Consider the following 22,517-nt stretch of genomic DNA (forward strand, 5'->3'; position numbering starts at 1 on the left):
GGATTATCACAGCAGTGTCACTTGGTCCTGTCTTGATCTCCAGGTGACCATACCCGTGACAGCCCAAGATAATTTATCCCTCCTTTACTTACAGAATGAAGTTCAACCCTGGTTCCCAACCCAGCAGGACTTCCAAGCCTTCCATCTGGCCCTGATCTGGCTTCTCGCTGTCCTCCCTTCCTCCTCTCTGACAGGCTCCCGGTGACCCACCACCCCCTTAGCCTGTACTGCTATCACTTCTGTGGTTCTCTCAGCCCAAAATGCAGCCTCCCACTGCTGTGCTGTAAGCTATTCTGTCTGTTCACTCCTCTCCACCCAGCCAGGGCTGATAAAAACCTAGACAAGGTTCAAAAACCCAGATCCAAGGTCTCCACCTTCACAAAGCTTTTCCTATTCCATTCCTCTCTCCAACCATGGGAGAATGGACCATTCCTCCCTGTGTGTCTTTATTGTGGAGACATGTGTCAGAGCATCGGCTCTCTATCTTTAGTTCATCTATTGAGATATTGATCTCTCTTCTTGAGGCCAGGGGTGTTTTCTGGGACATGGTTAGATCTCAATAAACATTGATACTGGAGGGATGAAATGAAGGAAGGATGGATGGAAGGCTATAAGGATGGGTGGATGGATAAATGGATGGATGGATGGATGGATGGATGGATGGATGGATGGATGGATAGATGGATGGATGGAAAAATGGATAGATGGATGGGTGGATGGATGAATGGATGGATGGATGGATGGATGGATGGATGAATATATGGGTGGATGGATGGAAGGAAGGAAGGAAGGAAGGAAGGAAGGAAGGAAGGAAGGAAGGATGGTAGAAGAAAGGTAGTACCAGTATGCTTTAGCTCATGCAGGCAAACAGATGATGGGCAGAGGGAAGCATGGTGGCTGATTACAGGAGGATCATAGCAGATGTTTAAGGCAAGATTGACAGCCCCACAAAGACTGAGAAGAGAAGACAAGAAAAATGGGAAAGTTATTAAGACACAAGACCTAGATCAGGAGCTAGAGGCTGGATCCCAGAACAAGGCAAGAGCCTAATGACTCGAGTAGCCAACTCATCCCAGTTTGCCAAGGTCTTTGCCAGTTTTAGCACTGAATATCCCACACCATCGGGAATTCCTCAGTCCCAGCAAATTGGAATGGTTGGTCACCCTACTAGTAATTAAGACCAGTGCCCCACTTCAGAGCAGAAGCATCAGCCAGGCCCTGAGTGACATCTTGTAGGCTCTTGAACTGGTCTCACTCAATCCCCATGAGGCCCAGTACCATGGAACAGAGGGCAGGGAGGCTGAGGGCCAAGCAGAGGAGCACCTGTGCTCAGCAGGGCAAGGCATCACAGGGGCCAACATTGGTTTCCCTGCCCTTCTCCCAGAAACCACCTCCCCACTTTGATCCTTTCCCATGCCCTGCTAGGCTCTAGGACACCAAATTCTCATATTCTAGCCACTGGCCCACCCTAGGCAGTCACCCTGGGTGTTATGGACTGAATTGCTTCTCCCGCAAATTCTTATGTTGAAGTTTTAGCCCTCAGTGTGACTGTAGAGATTGGGCTTTTAGGGAGGTAATTAAAGTTAAATAAGGTTATAAGGGTGGCACTCTAATCTGATAAGATTGGTGCCCTTTTAAGAAGAGGAAGAGTAATCAGAGAGCTCGCTCTCTTCCTCTGCCCAATCCCTCTCTTGGGGTGTGTGTGTGTGTGTGTGTATGTGTGTGTGTGTGTGTGTGTGTGTCCAGTGTGGGCTCACAGGGAAGAGGTCATGGGCGAACAGAGTGAAGGCAACCATCTACAAGTGTCAGAGAGCCCTCACCAGAGACCAACCCTGACGGCACCTTGACCTTGGATTTCCAGCATCCAGAACTGTAAGAAAATACATTTCTATTGTTTAAGACATCCAGTGTGTGTTTAAGCCAGGCCAGTGTGAGGTATTTTGTTACAGCAGCCAGAGAAGACTGATACACTGGGGTGCCATGCCCCCGAGACTCCTTCCAAATCTCTCCTTTCAAAACACACCACTCTCAGTCCTGATTCCTTCAGAGCTCTTTCTGCGTGGCAGTGGGAGTCATGAGTTACCTCAGACTTTCCCCCAATTCTCAAGACATTCCTTAAGATGTAAGCTTGGGAAACGGCATGTGATGTCTTTCCCTCGTGGGTGGTCAGAGCACAGACAGCACACACAGGCTGGAGACGGCCCACAGGAAAGGTGGGCTAACCACCTTTCCCAAAGTAGTTTCATCTGGAACCCATTTGGGCGGTGTTACACTAGTTTCTGATGGCTGCTCTAAGAAGTTATCACAAACAGTGGCTCAGACAACACAAAATTCTTCTTTCATGGTTGAAGAGGCCAGAGGTCTCACTGGGCTAGAATGAAGATATTGGCAGGGCTCCACTCTTTCTGGAGGCTCTAGGGGAGGATCCATTCCTTTCCCTCTCCAGCTTCTAGAAGCTTCCTCACTCCTTGGCACCTGGCTCCGACATCACATTGACTTTTCCCTTCCTGCTTCTACCATCACATCACCTTCTTCTGACTCCAATCTCCTGCCTCTTTCTTGCAAGGATCCTTGTGATTGTAATTAGGACCCAGCTGGATAATCCACGACAATCTCTTCAAGATCCTTAACTTAATCACATCTGCAAAGTCCCTTTTGTCATAGAACGATAACATTCACAGGTTCTGGGTATTAGGACACGGATATCTTCGGGGTTCCATTACTCACCCATAACTGGTATGCAGTGCTGATTTCCATCCTGTAGATATGGTTTAGGGATCTCTAGGTCAATGAGATAATGGACTCTTGCTCATGTTACATGGCGTAATGGGAAGAAAGTCAAACCTAGAAAAAGGGGACTCAGGTTCCCTTGTTAGAGCATCTTCTTACTAACTGTGGGATTTGGGGCTGATTCCCTGACCTGCTAGGTTCTGTCTTCTCTCCAATTCAATGGGAATGAACTGTGAGGGCACTGAGCAAAAACTAAGGTCTCAATACCTAGTAGTAGTGGGACTTGCCTCTGGATACCCAGTAGTGATCCTGCCGCCTGTTTCTGGATATCCTACAGTAGCAATCCCGCCTGTTTCTGGATATCCTACAGTAGTGATCCTGCCTGCTTCTAGATACCCAGAAATGATCATGCCTAGTTCTAGATACCCAGTAGTGATTGTGTTTCCTCTAGATACCCAGTAGGTATTGTGCTTGCTTCTAGAGATGTAGTAGTAGCTGGACTTAGCTCTAGACACCCAGTGCTCATCTCTAGACTGGACTGAGATCAGTGTCTCCCTTGAAGGGTTATTGTAAGGATGAAAAGAGATAATGTGTTTAAAGCACTTGGTGTAATAGGTGGTCTTTTTAAAAGTGTGAATAAATACTAGTTCTTATTATTTCTGAGGATATCCAACAGCCACATAATTGGGCCCCAAAGCCATGAAGAAGGAAGAGGAAATGTCTTAAAGTTTGTCAATGGACAGTGTTTGCTGAACATCAAAATCACTTTCCAGGTATTACCTCTGATTTGCTCTACCAACTCCACACCCCACCTGCAGCCACACAACCTTCCATGATCATGGCCATGCACAACACACCATGTCCCCCAGGCAAGGGGACCTTAGAAACATAACCAGGCTTGAGAAAGCACTCTGCACCGGTGTCTTGGAAATGCTCTTAAGAGTGTATGGCTGAGTTAGGGAACCAGGATTTCAAAGTAGAAAGGGAGAATCTACCCAAGCCCATAGAAATCCTGAATCCACTCCTTTCTCAGCAAAAAGCACTGGCCTGGGAGTCAGCCACCTAGGCACCAACCCCACTCTGCCCCTAATTAAATGCATGACTTTGAAAATTCCCTTCATTCTTCTGAGCCCCAATTCAGTGATTGGTGCAATCACAGGCTTGGCTACAGTGACCCATTCATTGCAGGCATGGTGAGACTCTCAATCCCTCTCATTTCCACTAGAATCTAACTGTTGGGATCTATGACCCAGTCAGCATAGCAGGCCTGTGGGGAGCTCTCAGGTTCAAGCATATGCCCCCCCTAATCTACAAGAAATTAGCTGCAGAAAACCAAGGAATAGAACCTGGAAAAAGAGAGGGTTTGGTAGAGCTGTCCCTTTCCCTGTCTCTGGAATGCCAACAATAGGGAGGCTCTTTGGTCTTGTCTCTCAGGAGTGCCCATGCCATTCCAGGAAAATGATGGCCCAGCTGGTGGCGTAAGGCTTCAGGGGCAGCGAGTGCGCATCGTGGTCAAAGCCTCGGGATCAGGCAGCTGCCTCTGCAGGCAGGCCTGCTGCCTGGAAACCTGCCAGGAAAGGAAGGGGCTGTCCCGGGGCGGGGCCAGGGAGGGGTGGAGACAGGGCCGGCTGTGGTCAGTGACAAATGCTGGCTGCAATCCAGCCAGCCCTCTGCCCTTTCTGAGCCCGAGGGACTGCCACCTCCACTGTGTGCACGCTCAGCTACGGGACACAGTAAGTACCGATGCCGCAACGGGAGGTCCCAAGGGCTTGAGGGCATGTGAGGTGAGGAGAGGATTGACTCTAGAGTTTTGGGGTTTGGGGGCTGCAAAGCTCTGAAGGAGTCTCATCTCTGCAGTTTCAGGTATCCAAGGCAGCAGAGGTGAGTGGGTCCCCCGAGCTCTGTGACCTTATGCTCCACACTAACTCTGGCAGAGCCTCCGTTTCCTCATAGGTAAGATGGAAATAATTACACCCTCTGGATGGTGTGACTGAAGATTAAATACAGCGGGTGCTCTCACTCAGCACATCTGGCCATGTCTGCAGACACATTTGGTTGCCACAACTGGAAGGGGGGTGGGGGTTAGTGACATCTAGAGGCCAGCGATGCTGCTGATGATCCCACAATGCCCAGGACAAGATCACAAAGCATCATCCTGTTCAAAAGGTCAACAGGATCAAGGTTGAGAGACCCTGAAATAAGGCCATGGGGACAAAATGTCGGCTGGATAGGAGGTGCTCAGTAAGTGGCAGCTTCTATTGTTTTCTGTGCCTGGAGTCTTTAGAAATCAGGAACAATGATCCAATATTATCTGCTTCCCTGAGATAAGGGCATCTTGCCTGGAGGCTGCCACCCAGGCTGGTCATGACAGCTGCTCATGAGAGACAGTAACCATTTGGCAGTTTGTTAAATGAACAAAATGTAGAAATAAAGTAAGCAGAATTTTTAGTTTTTCTGAAGGTAGGGCTTTTGGCCAGATATGCAGCAATACAAGAGCAAACTGCTTCCTTGGGCCAGTGTCCTTGCTCATAGATCAGGAAACCGAAGCGTGAAGAATACAGGCGGCAGATGCCTGAAGGTAACGGACGTGTTCATGGTGCTGACAGTGATGATAAGTGACAGATGTAGACTCACCTCCAAACTTGTCAGGTTATAGACATTAAATATGTGCAACTTTATGAATAGCAGTCATGTCTCAATCAAGTGGTTTTAATAAAGAAATAATAGGAAGCCAGAGCTGAGAGACAGGGAGGGAGTTGTTCAAGGTCACCTGGCAAGTGAGCCCCGGGGCGGGGAGAGCTCAGCTCTGGGTGGCCAGCCTGGCTTTTTCCACTGTTCAGGGTCCAGCTTGCAGTCTAACGTCTCTGAATTACAGAGAAGGAGACGGGTCAGTTCATTCATTCATTCATTCTACAAAGGTTTATGGAGCATCTCTCATGACTGCAAGCTCTTGAAGGTGAGAGCAGCACAAATGAGGGTCCCATGGAGAGAGAGGCCGGAATGAAAAATGTCAATGACAAATGCATATATAAAGGCACATGTGTAATTGAAAGAGCTTTGAGAGAAAGAGTCAAGGGACCGTTCCAGAGAATAGCCGTGGAAGGGGAAAAGGTCCAGTGTGATAAGGTATTGCAAAGAAGTGACATTTAAGCAAAGGCCTGCAGCCTATGCAGAAGTTGGCCTCAGTGAGAAAGGTTGGGGGAGGGTTCCAGTAGAGAGGGAAGGTATGCAAAGGCCCAGAGTTAGGACAGAACTTGCTGTGGTTGAGAAACTGGGAAAAGAAGAGTGAGCCTGGGGGTATCACGTGATCCAGGGCAGAGCAGGTCCAGGCCAGGTGCAGCCAGGTCACAGCAGCCCTAGTGGGTTAGAGCACAAATCAAAGTTTAGCATTTATCTGAAACACAGGAGTTGGCCATGAGTTTCTTAGGCGAGGAAGCGCTGTGACCATATTTATGATTGAAGGAGATTCTTTTATATGCTGTATATAGAAAGCCTTGCAGGGCAAAGAAAGGAAGCTGCTGGGGTAGCCCTGGGGGAGATGGTGGGAGCTTCCACTGGGGGCAGTGAGAAAGCCAGGGAGAGGCGGCAGCTTTAAGACCTGTTTTGGAGATAGAACGGACAAGCCTTGCTGATGGGCTGGAGTGGAACAGGAAGTCAAGATTACTTCTTCTGGGAAGTTCTGTTCCTGGGTCTTTAGGATCTAGGGGAAGCTGTGACTTTGTCTCTCATCTCTGCCTGGGCTCCAAGCCTCACATCCCTTTTTGTAATTAGAAGATATTGGACAGACCGTCCTCACTAACACAGTTCCCACAGCTAAGTCCAGGGTAGAACTGGGCAGGACTTCACTGCCCAACACGTGAAATATCAGTCAGCAGATTTGGGTTTCAGGGATGGTGGGGGGCCAGCGGGAAGACTGACCAGGGCCTACCCATCACATCCCCACCACCTCCCACCTCAATTCACCTTGGCCTGAGATGACAGATGAACATGACTGATCCTCTGTCTTCCCTCTGCAGAAACACTAAAGCCAGGGACCAGGAGAGGGGCAAACCAACCAAGCTTTCAAAGCACTCAGTAGAGGCTGGTCTAGGGGATGGGAGGCTCCCAGGGCTTCACCTGTCTCTGTCAAAGCCGTATATTTCCACCAGAGGCCCAAGAGTGCGATGGCAAACCCTGGGTTTGAAACTAAGAAACGTAAAACAAGCACTGAGGACTCCACTGCCTCTTGAAGTGACCTCTCTGACCCTCTGTTTCTTCTGCACTGTTAGGATAATGATACTAACTCCATGTTGTTGTAGAGAAGTATAAATGAGCTAATGCAGGTGAACCGCCTGGGGATACCAGGAGGTGAGGTCGAGGAGGAACGAGGTATCACTCCTCAGAGCCACTCAGAGACAGGCTGTGCACGAGTCAGAGGAACCTGGATTTTAATTCCGGTTCCATCACTCAGTAGCTGAAACAAGCTATTCCATTTCACTTAGCCTCAGTCTATTCAATCTGTAAAATAGAGTGAGTTTACTTTTGGAAAACTCTGTAAAATAGACAGCTTACTTTTGGTGAAGGTTAAACATAGTAATATTTATGGAGTGTCTAGTATGTCTTTAATAATTAGTGGTTTTACTGAAAAGTAGAGAGAGTTGGCCCAGAGGGAGCAAGATTTCTGGGTCTCAAACATGTAGCCCAGGAGAGCCTAAGTGAATCTGGGGCCCTCTCCAAACAGATCCTGGGGGAGACTCAGTGCACACCCGGAGAAGCAGCTCCTCCCCATCGGATCTCTAGTGCTTGGCAGCGAGCGGGGTCTTAAGGGGGTGTCCACAACACATGGCAGACTGCAGATGAAGAAACTGAGGCCCAGAGGGGGTAAGCCTTGCCCAGGGTGACCTAGTAGCTGCATAGATGGGAGAATGGAGGCCAGGGCCTCACTGAGACTCTCTGGTCAGCTGCCCCTGGGCTGTATCCAATAAGGAAACTCCCCTGCTTCTGAAGCTGTTCTCGAAATTATCAGCTCAGTGTGACCCTGCGGGGGGTTGAGTCACATTGTTTCTTTAGCAGCATCTCCATACATGGCTGGTTCCAACCCTTGGCAGGAGGGACCATATTGTGCTGTAAAATAGACTCATTTAGAGAAGCCGGAGATTAAAGCACCCACCCATGTCCTTCAAAGCTCTCCAGGCAAGTGCCACGGTGGGAACAGGTAGGGAGTGTCGGTGGGGGGAAGCCCAGACTCTGCTCACTCATTATCTGCAGATTAGGGCTATTGTTGGTGGCTACTAAGTCAGGGATTTCAAAATCAGGAAGATGCAGCCAGGAAAAGAGGAGGCAGGACTCTGCAGAGCAGGCAGGACTCTGCAGAGTCGGAGTGATAACCGAGTCTGAGTCCAAGCTTTGCCAGTGTTAGCAAGCGACTCCATCTCTCTGAACCTCGGATTACCCATCTGTAAAATAGAGCTAGCAGCAAGATGTACCTTTTTGGGTGGTGCAGGGCTGAAGGAGTTGGCACAGTGCCTGAAAGAGGGTGCGGGCAATGCGCCCAACTGCTGTGGCTGCTGGGTTTGGTGCCGGGTTCGATTCTGCAGGCAGAAACTTCTACATGAGCCTCCTTCTCGGAGGGAGCTCAGGGCACAATTTGGAGGCTGGGCTGGCAAGGGTGACCTGCTGGAGCTATTCAACTTCACTTAAAGACAGGCCTGCAGTCCAAGCCTGCCCAATTCCTGAGACCATTCTCTGTCCGCTGCTGAGCCCCACGGCCACTCTGCAAGGGATTTCCCACCCAGCTGTTTGGGGCCCTTTGGAGTTTGGTTTTAATTGGGTCATGGGATGCTGTGACAGGCTGCCCCTGCCTGGTGGGGATCTGGGGTCACTGATGACATTGTGCCCATGGAGACAGCCCAGCGGAAAGGGATTCCCTCCAAGGCGACACACAGGGCAAAGCTCACATCAGAAGCCAGGCAGGCCCTCTGCACCTGGTAATTAGCCGGCCCAGGTGCTGTCAGGCTCACACGTGTGTGTGTGTGTGTGTGTGTGTGTGTGTAAAGCATGTACCCTATGGTACAGTTGAGAATATGGAGGCCTCAGATGGGGCTTTTGCCAGAAACTGCCATGCCTACTGCTCACACTTCCATAGCACGTGCCCCCAACCACCCCATGGTGTAGGTGCTGTTATTATCACTATCTTACAGTTATGGAGCAGTGGCTCAAGGTGTAACTGACTTGCCCAAAATCACACTACAAGGACACAGCAGGGCTGAGATTTGAACCCAGGCAGCGGCTTCAGAGCCTGGGCTGTTTCCTACTGCGGAGGGAGGAGGCAAGACTTCTACCCGTAGCCAGATGGGGAGGCATGGGCACAGGAACGGCTCTTGGGTGAAGTGGAGGGAGGAAGAGGAGGACTGAAGGCGAAGGCCACGTCAGGAGTGATGGGAGACCCCACAAAGGCCTCCCTGAGAAGCGCTAGAGACAAAGATGAGTGCCTCCTTATCTGGAAGATGAAAAGATGTCTTTGCCTGCATGGGCTGCCGTCACAAAGTCCCAGAGGCTAGGGGGCTTCAACAACAGAACTTTCTTTCTTTACAACTCTGGAAGCTGGAAGTCTGAGATTAAGGCACCAGCAGGATTTGTTCCTTCCAAGGCCCCTCTCCTTGGCTCACAGGTGGCTGCCTTCTCCCTGTCTTCACCTGGTCTTCCCTCTGTGCATGTCTCTATCCTGATCTCCTCTTTTTAATTTTTGCATAAGGACGTAGTCATATTGGGTTGGGGCCCACTCTAGTGACCTCATTCTAACTCAGTTCCCTCTTTAAAAGCCCTGTCTCCAGATATAGTCACATTCTGGGGTATTGAAGGTAAGGACTTCAGCATATGCATTTTGGGGGCACAATTCAGCCAGAACAGGAGGACGGTGGGGATGTCCACATGAAGAGGTTCAGGCAGAATTCCTTTAGGAGGGGAAGGTGTCTCTCTGTGGGACAAGGGTGGCATGGAGCAGCCCCTGGGGGAAGGAGAAGGGGACAGTTTGCATACTGGTATTCTGCCTACCCCAGGGTGGACACTCACTCAGCGTTTGCTGAATGAACAGGGCAAGGCCAGCAGTGCTGATGGTCCCAGGCATGTAGCTGGTCTGAGTTCATAGAAGGACCACAGTGCCCTGCCATGTGCCAAACCAGGACACCAGAGTGAAGGCCAGAAGCTCACATGGAAGCAGCTTAGTTCCCTGGTAACCTCGAGATGCTGATGAGACAGAGCAGAGCAGAGGGAACCCTCTCCCTCCATATCCCATCCTCCAAAATGTGTCCCTTGATGTGGATGGGTAGACAGGATTCCTGCCCTGGCAGCCAGACCCCTGCCTTGGGTCTGCACCTCCTCTCCCTCCTTCCTCTCCCCGTCATCCCTAAATCTTGTCCTCGAGCCACTGCCACCCTGTGTAAACCCTCATGCCCAGTCTTGGGGGTGCCATCCCTTCTCTTTGAAGCTGAATGGACGAAACATACCCATTGAGTGTTGGGTGGGGACATCTCTGGAAAGTCAGCACCTGGACCAGCTCCACCCCTCTCTGAGGACACCTTCTTTCCCTTTCAGAACAAAGAACAGCCACCATGCAGCTCTTCCTCCTCTTGTGCCTGGTGCTTCTCAGCCCTCAGGGGGCCTCCCTTCACCGCCACCACCCCCGGGAGATGAAGAAGAGAGTCGAGGACCTCCATGTAGGTGCCACGGTGGCCCCCAGCAGCAGAAGGGACTTTACCTTCGACCTCTACAGGGCCTTGGCTTCCGCTGCCCCCAGCCAGAACATCTTCTTCTCCCCTGTGAGCATCTCCATGAGCCTGGCCATGCTCTCCCTGGGGGCTGGGTCCAGCACAAAGATGCAGATCCTGGAGGGTCTGGGCCTCAACCTCCAGAAAAGCTCAGAGGAGGAGCTGCACAGAGGCTTTCAGCAGCTCCTTCAGGAACTCAACCAGCCCAGAGATGGCTTCCAGCTGAGCCTCGGCAACGCCCTTTTCACCGACCTGGTGGTGGACCTGCAGGACACCTTCGTAAGTGCCATGAAGACGCTGTACCTGGCAGACACTTTCCCCACCAACTTTAGGGACTCTGCAGGGGCCATGAAGCAGATCAATGATTATGTGGCAAAGCAAACGAAGGGCAAGATTGTGGACTTGCTTAAGAACCTCGATAGCAATGCGGTCGTGATCATGGTGAATTACATCTTCTTTAAAGGTAAGGCCCTTGGGCCCAAACCTGCACTTTCTTTGGCTTTTCTGCTGCTTTTATCTAAAGAATACCCAATTCCCTCACATACATAAAAGACGGGGAGTACATTAAGTTCTTTTGGGTGCCTGTTGAGAAAAATTAAGTAAACAAGCAGCCAGAGAAGGTAAGATGAATGCCTTCTTGCTGTGGATGGGATTAGTGAGGCTGAGATGCTGTTTCCTCCATGGAGGAAGAGCTGGTTGCTGTCTTTGGGCCCCTGGGGACATCTGAAGCCCCAGCTTTCATACAGGCTCTGAAGCATGAACCCATTGTGGCCACCATGGCAAAGACACCAACACCTTAGCCACTCAGGGCAGGACACAGACCCCAGAAGGGCTTAAAGGGCATTTCCCAGTCCCCCATATCCCCCAGATCCTGGCCCCTCTGCCCTCATAGAGGCCAAGACTCCCTCAGACAAATGCTTGTTCCTCTGAAATGCCTCCTCCTGACTCCTCAGCAAGAGCTGACCTCTGCTTATCTCCCCGACACTCCTTGTAAGCATTCCTGCTCGCCTCTGCAGCTCCTGCCAGTTGCTGACCCTGGGGAAAGCAAGAGTGGATAGAGAGGAGAAGAGAGGAGAGGAGAGGGTGGGAAGGGTTGCGAAGGAAGGTAAATTGTTAACACCTCCCCTTCCTATGGTCACAGATCGTGAGTATCTTTGGCCATTTGGGTGGCTATAACAAAATACCGTAAACTGGGTGGCTTAGCAACAACAAACATATATTTCTCATAGTTCTGGAGGCTGAGAAGTCCAGGATCAAGGCACTGGCAGATGCAGTGCCCATTCCTTGGTTCATAGAGAGTGCCTTCTTAGTATATCCTTGCTCGAAGGAGGAAGGCAGCTCTCTGTGGTCTCTTTTGTAAGGACACCGATCCTGTTCATGACAGCTCCACCCCCATGACCTAATCAACTCCCAAAGGCCCCCTGTCCTAATACCACCACCTTGGGGGTTAGGTTTCAACATATGAACAATGTGGGGACACAAACATTGAGACCACAGCAGTGAGTGTCGAACTTGGACTCTGAGATTTCCTATCCCCTGGTGCAGGGCAGTGCCCATTACACCAGATTGCTGAGGGCAGCTGGGAAATAAGCTAAGGACGGTATTGACTGGGGTCTTCCTTCGATAACAATTAAGAAGTTGGAAACAGGCCAGGCGTGGTGGCTCACGCCTATAATCCCAACATTTTAGGAGGCCGAGATGGGCAGATCACCTGAGGTCAGGAGTTCGAGATCAGCCTGGCCAACATAGTGAAACCCCATCTCTACTAAAAAAATACAGAAATTAGCCAGGCATGGTGGTGGGCGCCTGTAATTCCAGCTACTTGGGAGGCTGAGGCAGGAGAATCACTTGAACCTGGGAGGTGGGGGCTGTAGTGAGCCAAAATTGCGCCACTGCACTCCAGCCTGGGTCACAGAGCGAGACTCCATCTCAAAAAAAAAAAAAAGAAAGAAAGAAAGAAAAAAGAAATAAAATAAAATAAAAAGAAGTTGGAAACAATCACTTGTAGCGTTTTGTTCAGAAATTCCCATAGGAAGGTCAGAGAAGGGTCATTGAAGACTTCCCAATGGGAAAAACCATTCATTTCCAGGATCCATACTAACTTCTTTCTAAAATTTAAATCAAAATATTGGAATGAAAGTGCAAACAGAGAAGCTCACCCAGATATCAGGTAGCATTCACAGCCAGCCACATTTTTCACCCTCTTCACTTGGAGATTTGGTCTTGAGTAAAACGTTAGAGAATCAGAGAACATCAGGGGTCCAGGGCCTCTGAAGATGTGAAAACCAACCTCCTTGTTTTGCAAATGTGGAAGGAAAAGTCCCACGAAAAGTCCAAGAATGTGCCCAATGTTATAAAGAGACTTGCCTTCATATTCAAGAAGTTCAACAGTCACTGCTCTGAGGCTGCCATAAAGATGGTCTCTGCTGGCTATCTTTACTGTCTTCACTCCTTTTATTTGCAGCTGAGAATTTCTAATTCTGACACAAAATTCTTTTTCATTTTTCCCTTTTTTCATCTTTAGCTAAGTGGGAGACAAGCTTCAACCACAAAGGCACCCAAGAGCAAGACTTCTACGTGACCTCGGAGACTGTGGTGCGGGTACCCATGATGAGCCGCGAGGATCAGTATCACTACCTCCTGGACCGGAACCTCTCTTGCAGGGTGGTGGGGGTCCCCTACCAAGGCAATGCCACGGCTTTGTTCATTCTCCCCAGTGAGGGAAAGATGCAGCAGGTGGAGAATGGACTGAGTGAGAAAACGCTGAGGAAGTGGCTTAAGATGTTCAAAAAGAGGTACTTTCAGACTACCCCAGGGCCAGCCTAACCCCACACAGCCCCAGGGAGACACACACGCCCTACCAGGGCCACACAGCACTGGTGGGAAGGACTCACCCAGCCAAGGAGCTGCCTCCAGGCCCAGAGGCATCCTTTGACATCCAGGTCCTGGGGGCCTAGCCCAGTTGGAGGGACAAGAGCTGGAAACTGGGTTCCTTAGGGTGGTGCCAGAGTGGGCAGAGACCTCTGGGCAGCCCACGTCCAAGTCCAGAGCAAGGGGAGGCTCATCCTAGAAAAGAGACCAGAGGAGCCATAACCACCATTGTTCCTTGGGTTAAGGAGTCCTTTTTTAAAACCATCAAAACTAAGAATCCAGTGCATTATGAAGCCAAGGGGTGAGGCTCAGTGTGCCAATGCCCCAGAACAGTCTAAGAAAGCTCCTTTTCCCTTTCCAGGCAGCTCGAGCTTTACCTTCCCAAATTCTCCATTGAGGGCTCCTATCAGCTGGAGAAAGTCCTCCCCAATCTGGGGATCAGTAACGTCTTCACCTCCCATGCTGATCTGTCCGGCATCAGCAACCACTCAAATATCCAGGTGTCTGAGGTGGGTTCAGAAGCTCCTATGCATCTGCTTCCCGAGATCTATTCTGTTCTATTCTTTCTATTCTACTCTACCCCATTTCATTCCATTCCATTCCACTCCACTCCACTCCACTCCACTCCACTCCACTCCAGTTCACTCTATTCAATTCCACTCCACTCCACTCCAGTTCACTCTATTCCATTCCACTCCATTCCACTCCTCCACTCCTCTCATCCACTCCACTCTACTCCTCCACTCCACATCTCCACTCCACTCCTCCACTCCACTCCTCCACTCCACTCCACTCATCCACTCCACTCCTCCACTCCACTCCTCCACTCCACTCATTCACTCCACTCTTCCATTCCACTACATTCCACTCCTCCACTCCACTCTTCCACTCCACTCCATTCCACTCCTCCACTCCACTCCACTCCACTCTATTCTATTCTATTCCATTCCATTCCATTCTACTCTATTCTATTCCATTCCATTGCAGTCAACTCCACTCCACTCTCTACTATTCTATTCCACTCCTCTCCCCTCCACTCCATTCCATTGCAGTCCACTCCACTGCACTCCACTCCTTTATTCTGTTCTGTTCTGTTCTATTCTATTCTATTCTATTCTATTCTATTCTATTCTATTCTATTCTATTCTATTCTCTCCCTCTCCCTCTCTTTTCCCACAAGTAGCGAAAGTTTCACTTTGTGTCTTATCCTTCATGTAATGGGAAGCCATATCCACCACTGTTCCTTGAGTTAAGGAGTCCTGTTTTAAACAATCAAAACTAAGAAGGCACTTCCTAGCTATGTGATCTCCAAAAAATACTTGACTCTCTGAGCTTCCTTTCTCTCTTCTATAAAATTGAAGAATTACGCCTTGCTCAAAGATGCCATGAGAATTCAATGACAGACACATGCGAAGTCACCCCCCAGCACAGTGCCTGGGGCAGAGTAGCTGCTCCATTGTTCCATTTCCTACTTGCTCCATGGCTCAGTTGAACAGATACTTAGAGGTTGATGCCCATAGGCAGAAGCTTTGCCATTTGCTATGATGACTTCACCCGCCCCTGGTGGCCTGGTGACGCCTGTTGTCTCCCCTGCAGGTGGTGCACAAAGCTGTGGTGGAGGTGGACGAGTCGGGAACCAGAGCAGCGGCAGCCACGGGGACAATCTTCACTTTCAGGTCGGCCCGCCTGAACTCTCAGAGGCTAGTGTTCAACAGGCCCTTTCTGATGTTCATTGTGGATAACAACATCCTCTTCCTTGGCAAAGTGAACCGCCCCTGAGGTGGGGCTTCTCCTGAAATCTACAGGCCTCAGGGTGGGAGATGAAGGGGGCTATGCTATGGCCCATCTGTATGCTGGTAGCTAGTGATTTACACAGGTTTAGTTGACTAATGAGGCATTACAAATAATATTACTCTATGATGATTGCTTCCACCCACACGACTGCAACACACAGGTGCCTTGGGGAAATGTGGAGAACATTCAATCTTGCCGTCACTATTCATCAATGAAGATTAGCACTGAGATCCAGAGAGGCTGGATGACTTGCTCAAGTTCACCAGCATGGTAGTGGCAAAGAGAGGTCCAGAGTCCTGGCCCTTGATGCCCAGCTCAGTGCCACAAAGCTCAGTAGGAGGGATGTTCCAGTGGATGAGGGCCACCAGGAAGCACAGGTCCAAGGCTGGTCCCACACTTATCAGCAGCAACAACTGTCAATTCATCCTGCATGGGAAAAATGTTGGAATGGGAGTCTGAAATGGGGCTACTGTTTCAGTCCTAACGTGCTGTGTGACATTGGGACAACACTTTCCCTCTCTGGACCTCAGTTTCCCTCTGTATACAAGGATCAGATTCTTGCTGTGACCCAAGAACTCCTGAAATCATATAGAAAGGCTGGGGTGGGCCCTGTCATTCGTGGTTGATTTCAATACACTCAAGTGCCATTCATCCTTTAAGAAAAACATCTGGATATCAAGGTGGAAATGGCCCATTTAATGATTGATTATATCATTTTGTGGATATAGTTATAATCTGATGGGCCTGGCTGGGAGTGGAAGAAGGGAAGCCTTTTGCAAATAGTAGAGTATCAGTTGCAGGTGCCAATGACTAACTTTTTGAATTCTATGTTGGCATTAACAATAAAGCATTTTGCAAACACTGGTTATAACTGTCTTTATGGAGGCAGCTCTGGGAATGGTGACATTGATAGCTTACCATGCTCCAGGCCGGGTGCCTGGCCCTTCACCTGGATGGTCGCATTTGCCCCTCATAAGACTCCCATGAAGAAAGGCACCACTGTTATCCCATCTGTTATTCACAGATGGGAAAGGCAAGGCTTGAAGTGGCTAGGTGGCTTACCCAGCCACATATCTTCTAAGTGGTGCAGCCAGAATTTGGCGGGGGGAGTGCGACCAAGAGGCCTACACTCAGTCCTGTGCTCTGTGCTGTGGAGGAGAGATGACCAGGAGCAGAAACTTCATTCAGGGGCATCTCAGGCACCAGCTCCCCCATGAGCCAGGTAAGTTCCCTCCCTCCCTTCACCAAGCACCATGTGTTTCCTCATGTGCCAAATGAAGAGGATTAGATACTCAAGAATGGAATGAATGGGTGAGTGAGTCCTTTGTTGCACCCAAGTCTGATTTTCTGTGCGCCTGCTCACCCCACCCTGCATGTTCTAAGCATGCTTCCATAAGGCTGTGCCCCACCCTCTGATTCTAGAGTCTGGACTGTATCAGAGATGAGTGCCTACTAGAGGTAATAAGGTCAGGACTCCAAACCTTGTCCATCCCCCAAAGTACTGAGCCCCCACCATGCACCAGCCCATGACAGATGCTTTGCACTTGTGATATCACCCATCCCTTGACAACCCAGCAAGTTCTATTATTGTTCCCATTTTACAGGCAATAACATAAGTGCTTTCCCAGGGTCCCACACTGGTGACAGTGAGGGCCCAGGGTCTGAGAGCCCAGATCGCACATGTGCGGGCTGGTGGCAGGGCAGATGGCAGCAATCAGACTCAGACATTTCTCTGCAGTTGTGCTGTGGGCTCAGGGTGGCTCTTCACGACGGGGCCCCTTCGTGGGGTCATGCACTCCTGTGTGCTTTCCCTTGCATCATGCCTTGCCTGTCTTGGCAAATATTTCTCTGGAGTTTACCCAGCCAGTCCAAGGTCACAGGGAAGCCCTGTCTGTGTCTCACACAGAAGGTCAACGTCCAGCACTGTCCAAACTTTACTCAGCAAACAGTCACAAAGCAGCTCCTGTGTGGGGGGTCGGGGGTGGGCTCACTGTGGTCTCTGCTGCATGTCACACATTGAAGCACTGTGCTGGGGGTCATCGCAGGCTGTTTAACTCAATTGTCACATAAGCCTGGGTGCACAAAGTGGTAGAGCAGCTCAGAGAGAGATGGACAGACAGCATGAACCTCTGAGGAGTCAGGTTTTCGTGGATGAAGGGACACTAAGATGGCTTTGGAGCGTGAGAAGGACTTCACCTAGCAGATGTGGGAAAGGAATGAGACCTCCAGGCCGAGGGACTGGCTGGAGACGAGCGTGATGTGGTGAGCCATGGAGTGTATGGGTCCCCACAGAACTTCAGTCTGGGCCTGCACAGGGCATGTGGAGGAAAGGAGGAGGGAGGTGGCCGTGCCGGCGGTTCAGTGACAGAGATCCTAAATGGGAGGTCAGTGTTTTGTCTGATCTCTTTCATCCCAATTTCAGGGTAGTTTGGTCATCCATTCCACATTCCAAGTGTCCCCTGGACCCTTTCTCTCCCTCACCCTCCTGTCTGCACATGAGTAGTTGCCTCCATGCAGCCCTCCTAGGACGCTCACCTCTATCCACAGATGCTTCTCCAAAACCCACCAGGCCCTCCCATGGAACGAGCTCACCTGCAAGGTAAAATCAGGTCACGGTCACATATAGGCCTGACTACTCCCCTGAGGACCCTCATTCACAGCCACTGTATTAATTTGCTGGGGCTGCCAAAACAGTGTCCTCGTCTGGGAGGCTGCAGTAGATTTGCTGAAATTGATTTGCTAGCGTTGCTGAAATTGATTCAAGCTTGATTCTGGAGCTTGAATCTAAGATCAAGGCAAGTGCAGGGCTGGTTTCCCTGAGGCCTCTCCCCTTGGTTTGCAGGTGGCTCTCCTCTCCCTATGTCTTCACATGGTCCTCCTCTGCATGTGCCTGAGTTCTAACTTCCTCTCCTCTCCTCATCTCCACCAGTCTTATAGGATTAGGGCCCCCCAATGACCTCATTCTAACTTAATAACCTCTTTAAAGGCTCTATCTGCAAATACAGTCACATTTTGAAATATTGAGGGTTAGGACTTCAGTGTATGAATTTTGGGAGGACGCAACTCAGCCAGGCTCACTCTTATCATTACAGCTGCACTAGTGCCATGCCTGGTTCCCAGTGGACACCCCAGGAACAGCCATCCATCCAGAGTGATGTCCTGTGACATCCCCTACACTCCACAGCTCATCACATCACACTCGTCTCCAGTCGGTCTGTCTGCCTGGAAGTCCCACACCTGTTCCCACATCCACTGTCTGGGAGGTCCTTTTCATGCTTCAAAGCCAGCTTGGCATCCTCCTTTGTACAAAAAAATGTCCTGACCTCTCAGAACTTCATTCTTTCTCTCTTTCTGTCGATCTTTCTCTGAACTCCTCTACCATTTTGTGCACCCAGGAAAGTGTGACAATTGAGTTGAACAGGCTGCAAAAACGAAAAAGAAGAAAGAAATGCTGAGTTAAACAGGCTGCAATGACCCCCAGCACGGTGCTTCAATGCATGAAACGCATCAGTGACTTGCAGCAGAGGCCACACTCAGCCCCCCTCTGCCCTTTGAGTTTTTGCAGCTCTTGCCAAGATCATTCTTGTTCTTAGACAGCCCACCATTATTTTCCTCTCTAGCCATATGGATTCTAAAAGTTCCTCTTGTGAGCTGTAATCAGAATGCAGAGAAGTAATACAAGGTTAGGGCCCAGGACGCCTTCTCCCACCTCTCCCTGCAGAGACTCAGATTTTTTAAAAAAATGACCTTGGTCTTCGGGGGAAGAACTTCCCACCACAGTGAACAGCCATGGCCAGCCTACACTTGACTGTGGGGCTTACTTAGCTCATCCATCCAAAGGCTATTCCTGGGTTGCCTAGTGGAAATCCAGGCATGGAGCTAGTGCAAGCACAATGATAGGAGTGAGCCTGGCAGACACTGACCCCAGCAATAACCAGGTAAACAAATAAACAGAACTACAAACTATGATGACAACAATTCATCCATCCACAGATATTCACTGAATGGCCACTGTGTGCCTGGCACTGTTCCAAGTGCTGAAGAAAAATGAAGAAAACAAAAATCCCTGCCCTTGTAGAGGAGACATTATAATGTGGCAAGATAACATAATGAAAAAGAATGAAGAATAAAACAGAAAAGTAAAATGGATTGCATGTCACTTGATGACAAGTACTGTGGAATGAGGCTGTCATCTAAATGGAGCACAGAAAGCGGAACATGGCGACATCTCAGCCAAAAGACCCGGCAGACACCATCTTGGCCAAGGGATCGAGGTTGGCATCGCCAGCTGTGAGCAGTGCTGACATCTTATTATCTTCGATATGGCGTCATGAGCAGGCTGCCTCCTCTTGGTGGGATCTTCCCCCAAACCCAGAACCTCAGTCTAATCACAAGAAAATGACAGCCAATCCCAAGTTCGGGGACATTTGGCAAAATAGCCCACCACTCCTACTTAAAAGTGTCGAGGTCTTGAAAGGCAAGGAAATCCTGGGAAATCGTCATTGGCCGGAGGAAACTAAGCAGACATGATGACTAAATGCAATGTAGAATCCTCGGACAGAAAAGGACGTTAGTGGGAGAGCTGGTGAAACCCAAGTAAGTCCAGGCTGTACCAATGTCCACTTCCCAGTTCTGAGGAACATGCTGTGGTCTGTCCACATTTACATTAGGAGAAGCAGGGAGAGCGTATATGGGACCTCTCTGTATTGTTTTTATAACTTTTCTGTAAATCCAAAACTGTCTTAAAATAGTTTTTTTAAATTATACTTTAAGTTCTGGGGTACAGGTGCAGAATATGCAGGTTTGTTACATAGGTATACATGTACCATGGTGGTTTGCTGCACCCCCTTTTTTTAAGAAAATGTTTCAAAAAGAAAAACAGCCAAGTAGGGGAGGGCACATGAGTGGGGTTGGGAATTGCGAAGGCAGAAGCAGGAGACCAGTTAAGGAAGAAAACGGGGCACTAAGAGAGACAATCGGGAGGACCTTCCGCAGCCAGGGCCCTGAGGGGCTCCCTGAGGTGGTGCCATTGAAGCGGAGTTCTGAGGGACAAGCAGGTGTAGACACTGGGAGTCTCAGAAGTGGGAAAAGGGGAGTGCTGTGCACAAAATTGAGAGACGGTGCCTGTGGCAGCAGCTGAGGAGGGAAAGAGAAGGTGGGGTGGGAGGCCCATCCCTTCCTTGGCCACAGGGACACTGAGTAGGGTGCTGAGATGGGAGTAACAGTAATAATAACAGGCAGCACTTGGAGGCTGCGTCCCGTGTGTCTGACACTCGCCTAAGCCCTTTGTGCACATTGGCTGAGTTAATGCAGAGGTGAACTGAGAGGCACCTGGGGCAGGGGCTGGGGGACAGGAAGCAGGTGACATCTCCAGTCCTCTCCAGCGTTCTTAGAGCAGGTCTACAGTACTGATCCTTCTCTGCCACCCTTCTCCAAGACCACCTTGGTGGGAGTAAGGGGCTCTAAGGTGACAACACACACAGGAGCCACAGACACAAGACACAAGACACTTTTGACTCCCAGGAGAACCTAGTATGGGCATCCACACGCCCTTCCTGATGGTGACTTTTTATGTAGACATGCAGAGTGCAGTTAACCAGCTGTTCCTGCACACATCTGGATTGCTACTCACACATCTGTGCACACACACACAGCCTCCTGGAGCACTGTGGCTTCTGGGTGGCTAACACAGCTACCACCTCTGGTTGTGCTGAGCTGAGCACCCATTGCCTGCTGGGGTGGGGAGAGGGCAGGCACTTTCCCTGCGCGACCCCGTTTAACCCTCTCTGCCCCACTGATGTGGTCCCTGTTGTCCCCGATGGACAGAGGAAGAACCTGAGTCAGGACCCCCAGAGCGGTGTCTCCACTAAGCAGAAGTCTCTGTTTCTCTCCCAGCCTCTCCCAGAGGGGCTGCTCTGAAGCATGTGGATTTGATCAGGATAATCAAGGTAAATGATCCTTATCTTGATCCATCACAAATGTTAAGGTACAAGGCTGTGGGGATGGAGAGTGGGTGGAGTCTCTGCTGCCCGGTATCCTAAGCTGGGTGATCGCAAGCAGACACACACATGACCACCTCTCGGGCCATGCAGGGGGAATGAATGTAATGAGGCCGATGTTACAGGGTTATTGAAGGCTCAGGGGAGACCAGGCCAAAAAAAAAAAAAAAAAAAAAAAGCTATGACCTGAGACCTCCCTATAGCAGTGTTTCTCAAACTCTGATTAACGTTACTTGAGGAGCTTGTTAAAAATACGTATTCCTGGCCCTGATCAGATAAATCAGAATATTTGACACAGAGTCTTTAAGCTCCCCCTCGGGATTCAAATGCACACAGATTTTTGGTGCTTTGCCGCCTACAGTACAAGAGAGGGCAGGACTGTCCTGTTCAGTGCACTGTGACCCGGACGCTCAGGCCCAAGGAACTCCCCTACTCCCCCTGCTCCCTGCGGTGCCACCCACCTAGCTTTCGTGCCTGAGGGTGGTCCTCAGACTCCTCCTAGAACAGGCCCAGAGGCTCTTAGCTATGTAAGTATTCATTCCTCCAATCGCTGCAGAGCACTCACCAGGTAACAAGCACGCACGCCCAGGCAAGTTCCCCATGCTCGTCCCCACGTTGATATCTCAGACTCTACAAGTCTTCAGCTGCTGCCTAGGACTCTGTAAGTCCTTGAGCTTGGGACCCCTACCACACACAAGCGCTGGGCATGCCCCACAGGCGGAGAAGTACTGGCCATATACACCCAGTGAAGTGGGAATTCCAGATAATGAGTAACTTTTTAGCAAAGTACCCATGGCCTTTGAATTGTGAGGTATTTCTGTTTGCTAAATCTGACAATTCTACCTGTAGGGAACAGGGATGATTGAGAAGCAGTTGCTCCGATGGCCAGAAGCCAACAGCCTTCCCTGCAGAGATGCGGGAAGTCCCAGGGACAGCAGTAAAGTCCAGGCACTGCACTGGCAGTGGGATTGGGGCTTGGGTCAGAAGAGGGTCAGGGCCACAAGGAAGGACCCTGGGAGGCTTCCTGCTACATAATATGAGGGCCGGGAGCATAACAAAGGATTGCCTTATCCATGATTGCATCAAACTGAAGCCTGAGACAGAACATTCTGTGAGGTCGCCTTGTTCACTGCAGAGGAGCTGACTCACACAGTTTTGTCTGGGAAGTTGCAACCTGTGCCAGGAGTAGCCAGCCTGGGAGTAACAAAGAGGCTTTTCTACTGCAGGTTTTCCTAGAGCTCCTCTCCCTCCCTCCCCTGGCCAAAGGTGAGCTCTGCAGGGAGGGTCCGGCCCTAGGGGACTTTGCTCCTGGGCAACCTAGCTGCAGAGATGGTGGGGCTAGTCCAGAAAGGAGGGTCTTCTGGACCTGGGGATGATG

General features: G+C 50.1%; 1 protein-coding gene and 1 long non-coding RNA gene across 3 annotated transcripts; one reads left to right on the top strand and one right to left on the bottom strand.

Moving 5' to 3' along the window:
* Window positions 1–4,350: 4,350 nt before the first annotated feature.
* SERPINA5 (serpin family A member 5) lies at window positions 4,351–16,004 on the top strand. 2 transcript variants are annotated; one of them, XM_016925735.3, is made up of 5 exons: window positions 4,351–4,463; window positions 10,303–10,938; window positions 13,000–13,270; window positions 13,708–13,855; window positions 14,943–16,004. In XM_016925735.3, exons 2-5 carry the CDS (start codon window positions 10,320–10,322, stop codon window positions 15,123–15,125), a joined length of 1,221 nt encoding a protein of 406 aa, XP_016781224.3. In that variant the 5' UTR covers window positions 4,351–4,463; window positions 10,303–10,319; the 3' UTR covers window positions 15,126–16,004.
* Window positions 5,424–21,979, bottom strand: LOC129137003 (uncharacterized). The gene is made up of 2 exons (XR_008539085.2): window positions 21,705–21,979; window positions 5,424–13,541 (listed from the first exon to the last, which is right to left on the bottom strand). It is a non-coding gene; the product is annotated as an uncharacterized LOC129137003 (long non-coding RNA).
* Between the last annotated feature and the right edge of the window lie 538 nt (window positions 21,980–22,517).

The sequence above is a fragment of the Pan troglodytes genome, chromosome 15 (genome assembly GCF_028858775.2).
Source record: "Pan troglodytes isolate AG18354 chromosome 15, NHGRI_mPanTro3-v2.0_pri, whole genome shotgun sequence".
Classification (NCBI taxonomy): Eukaryota; Metazoa; Chordata; class Mammalia; order Primates; family Hominidae; genus Pan; species Pan troglodytes.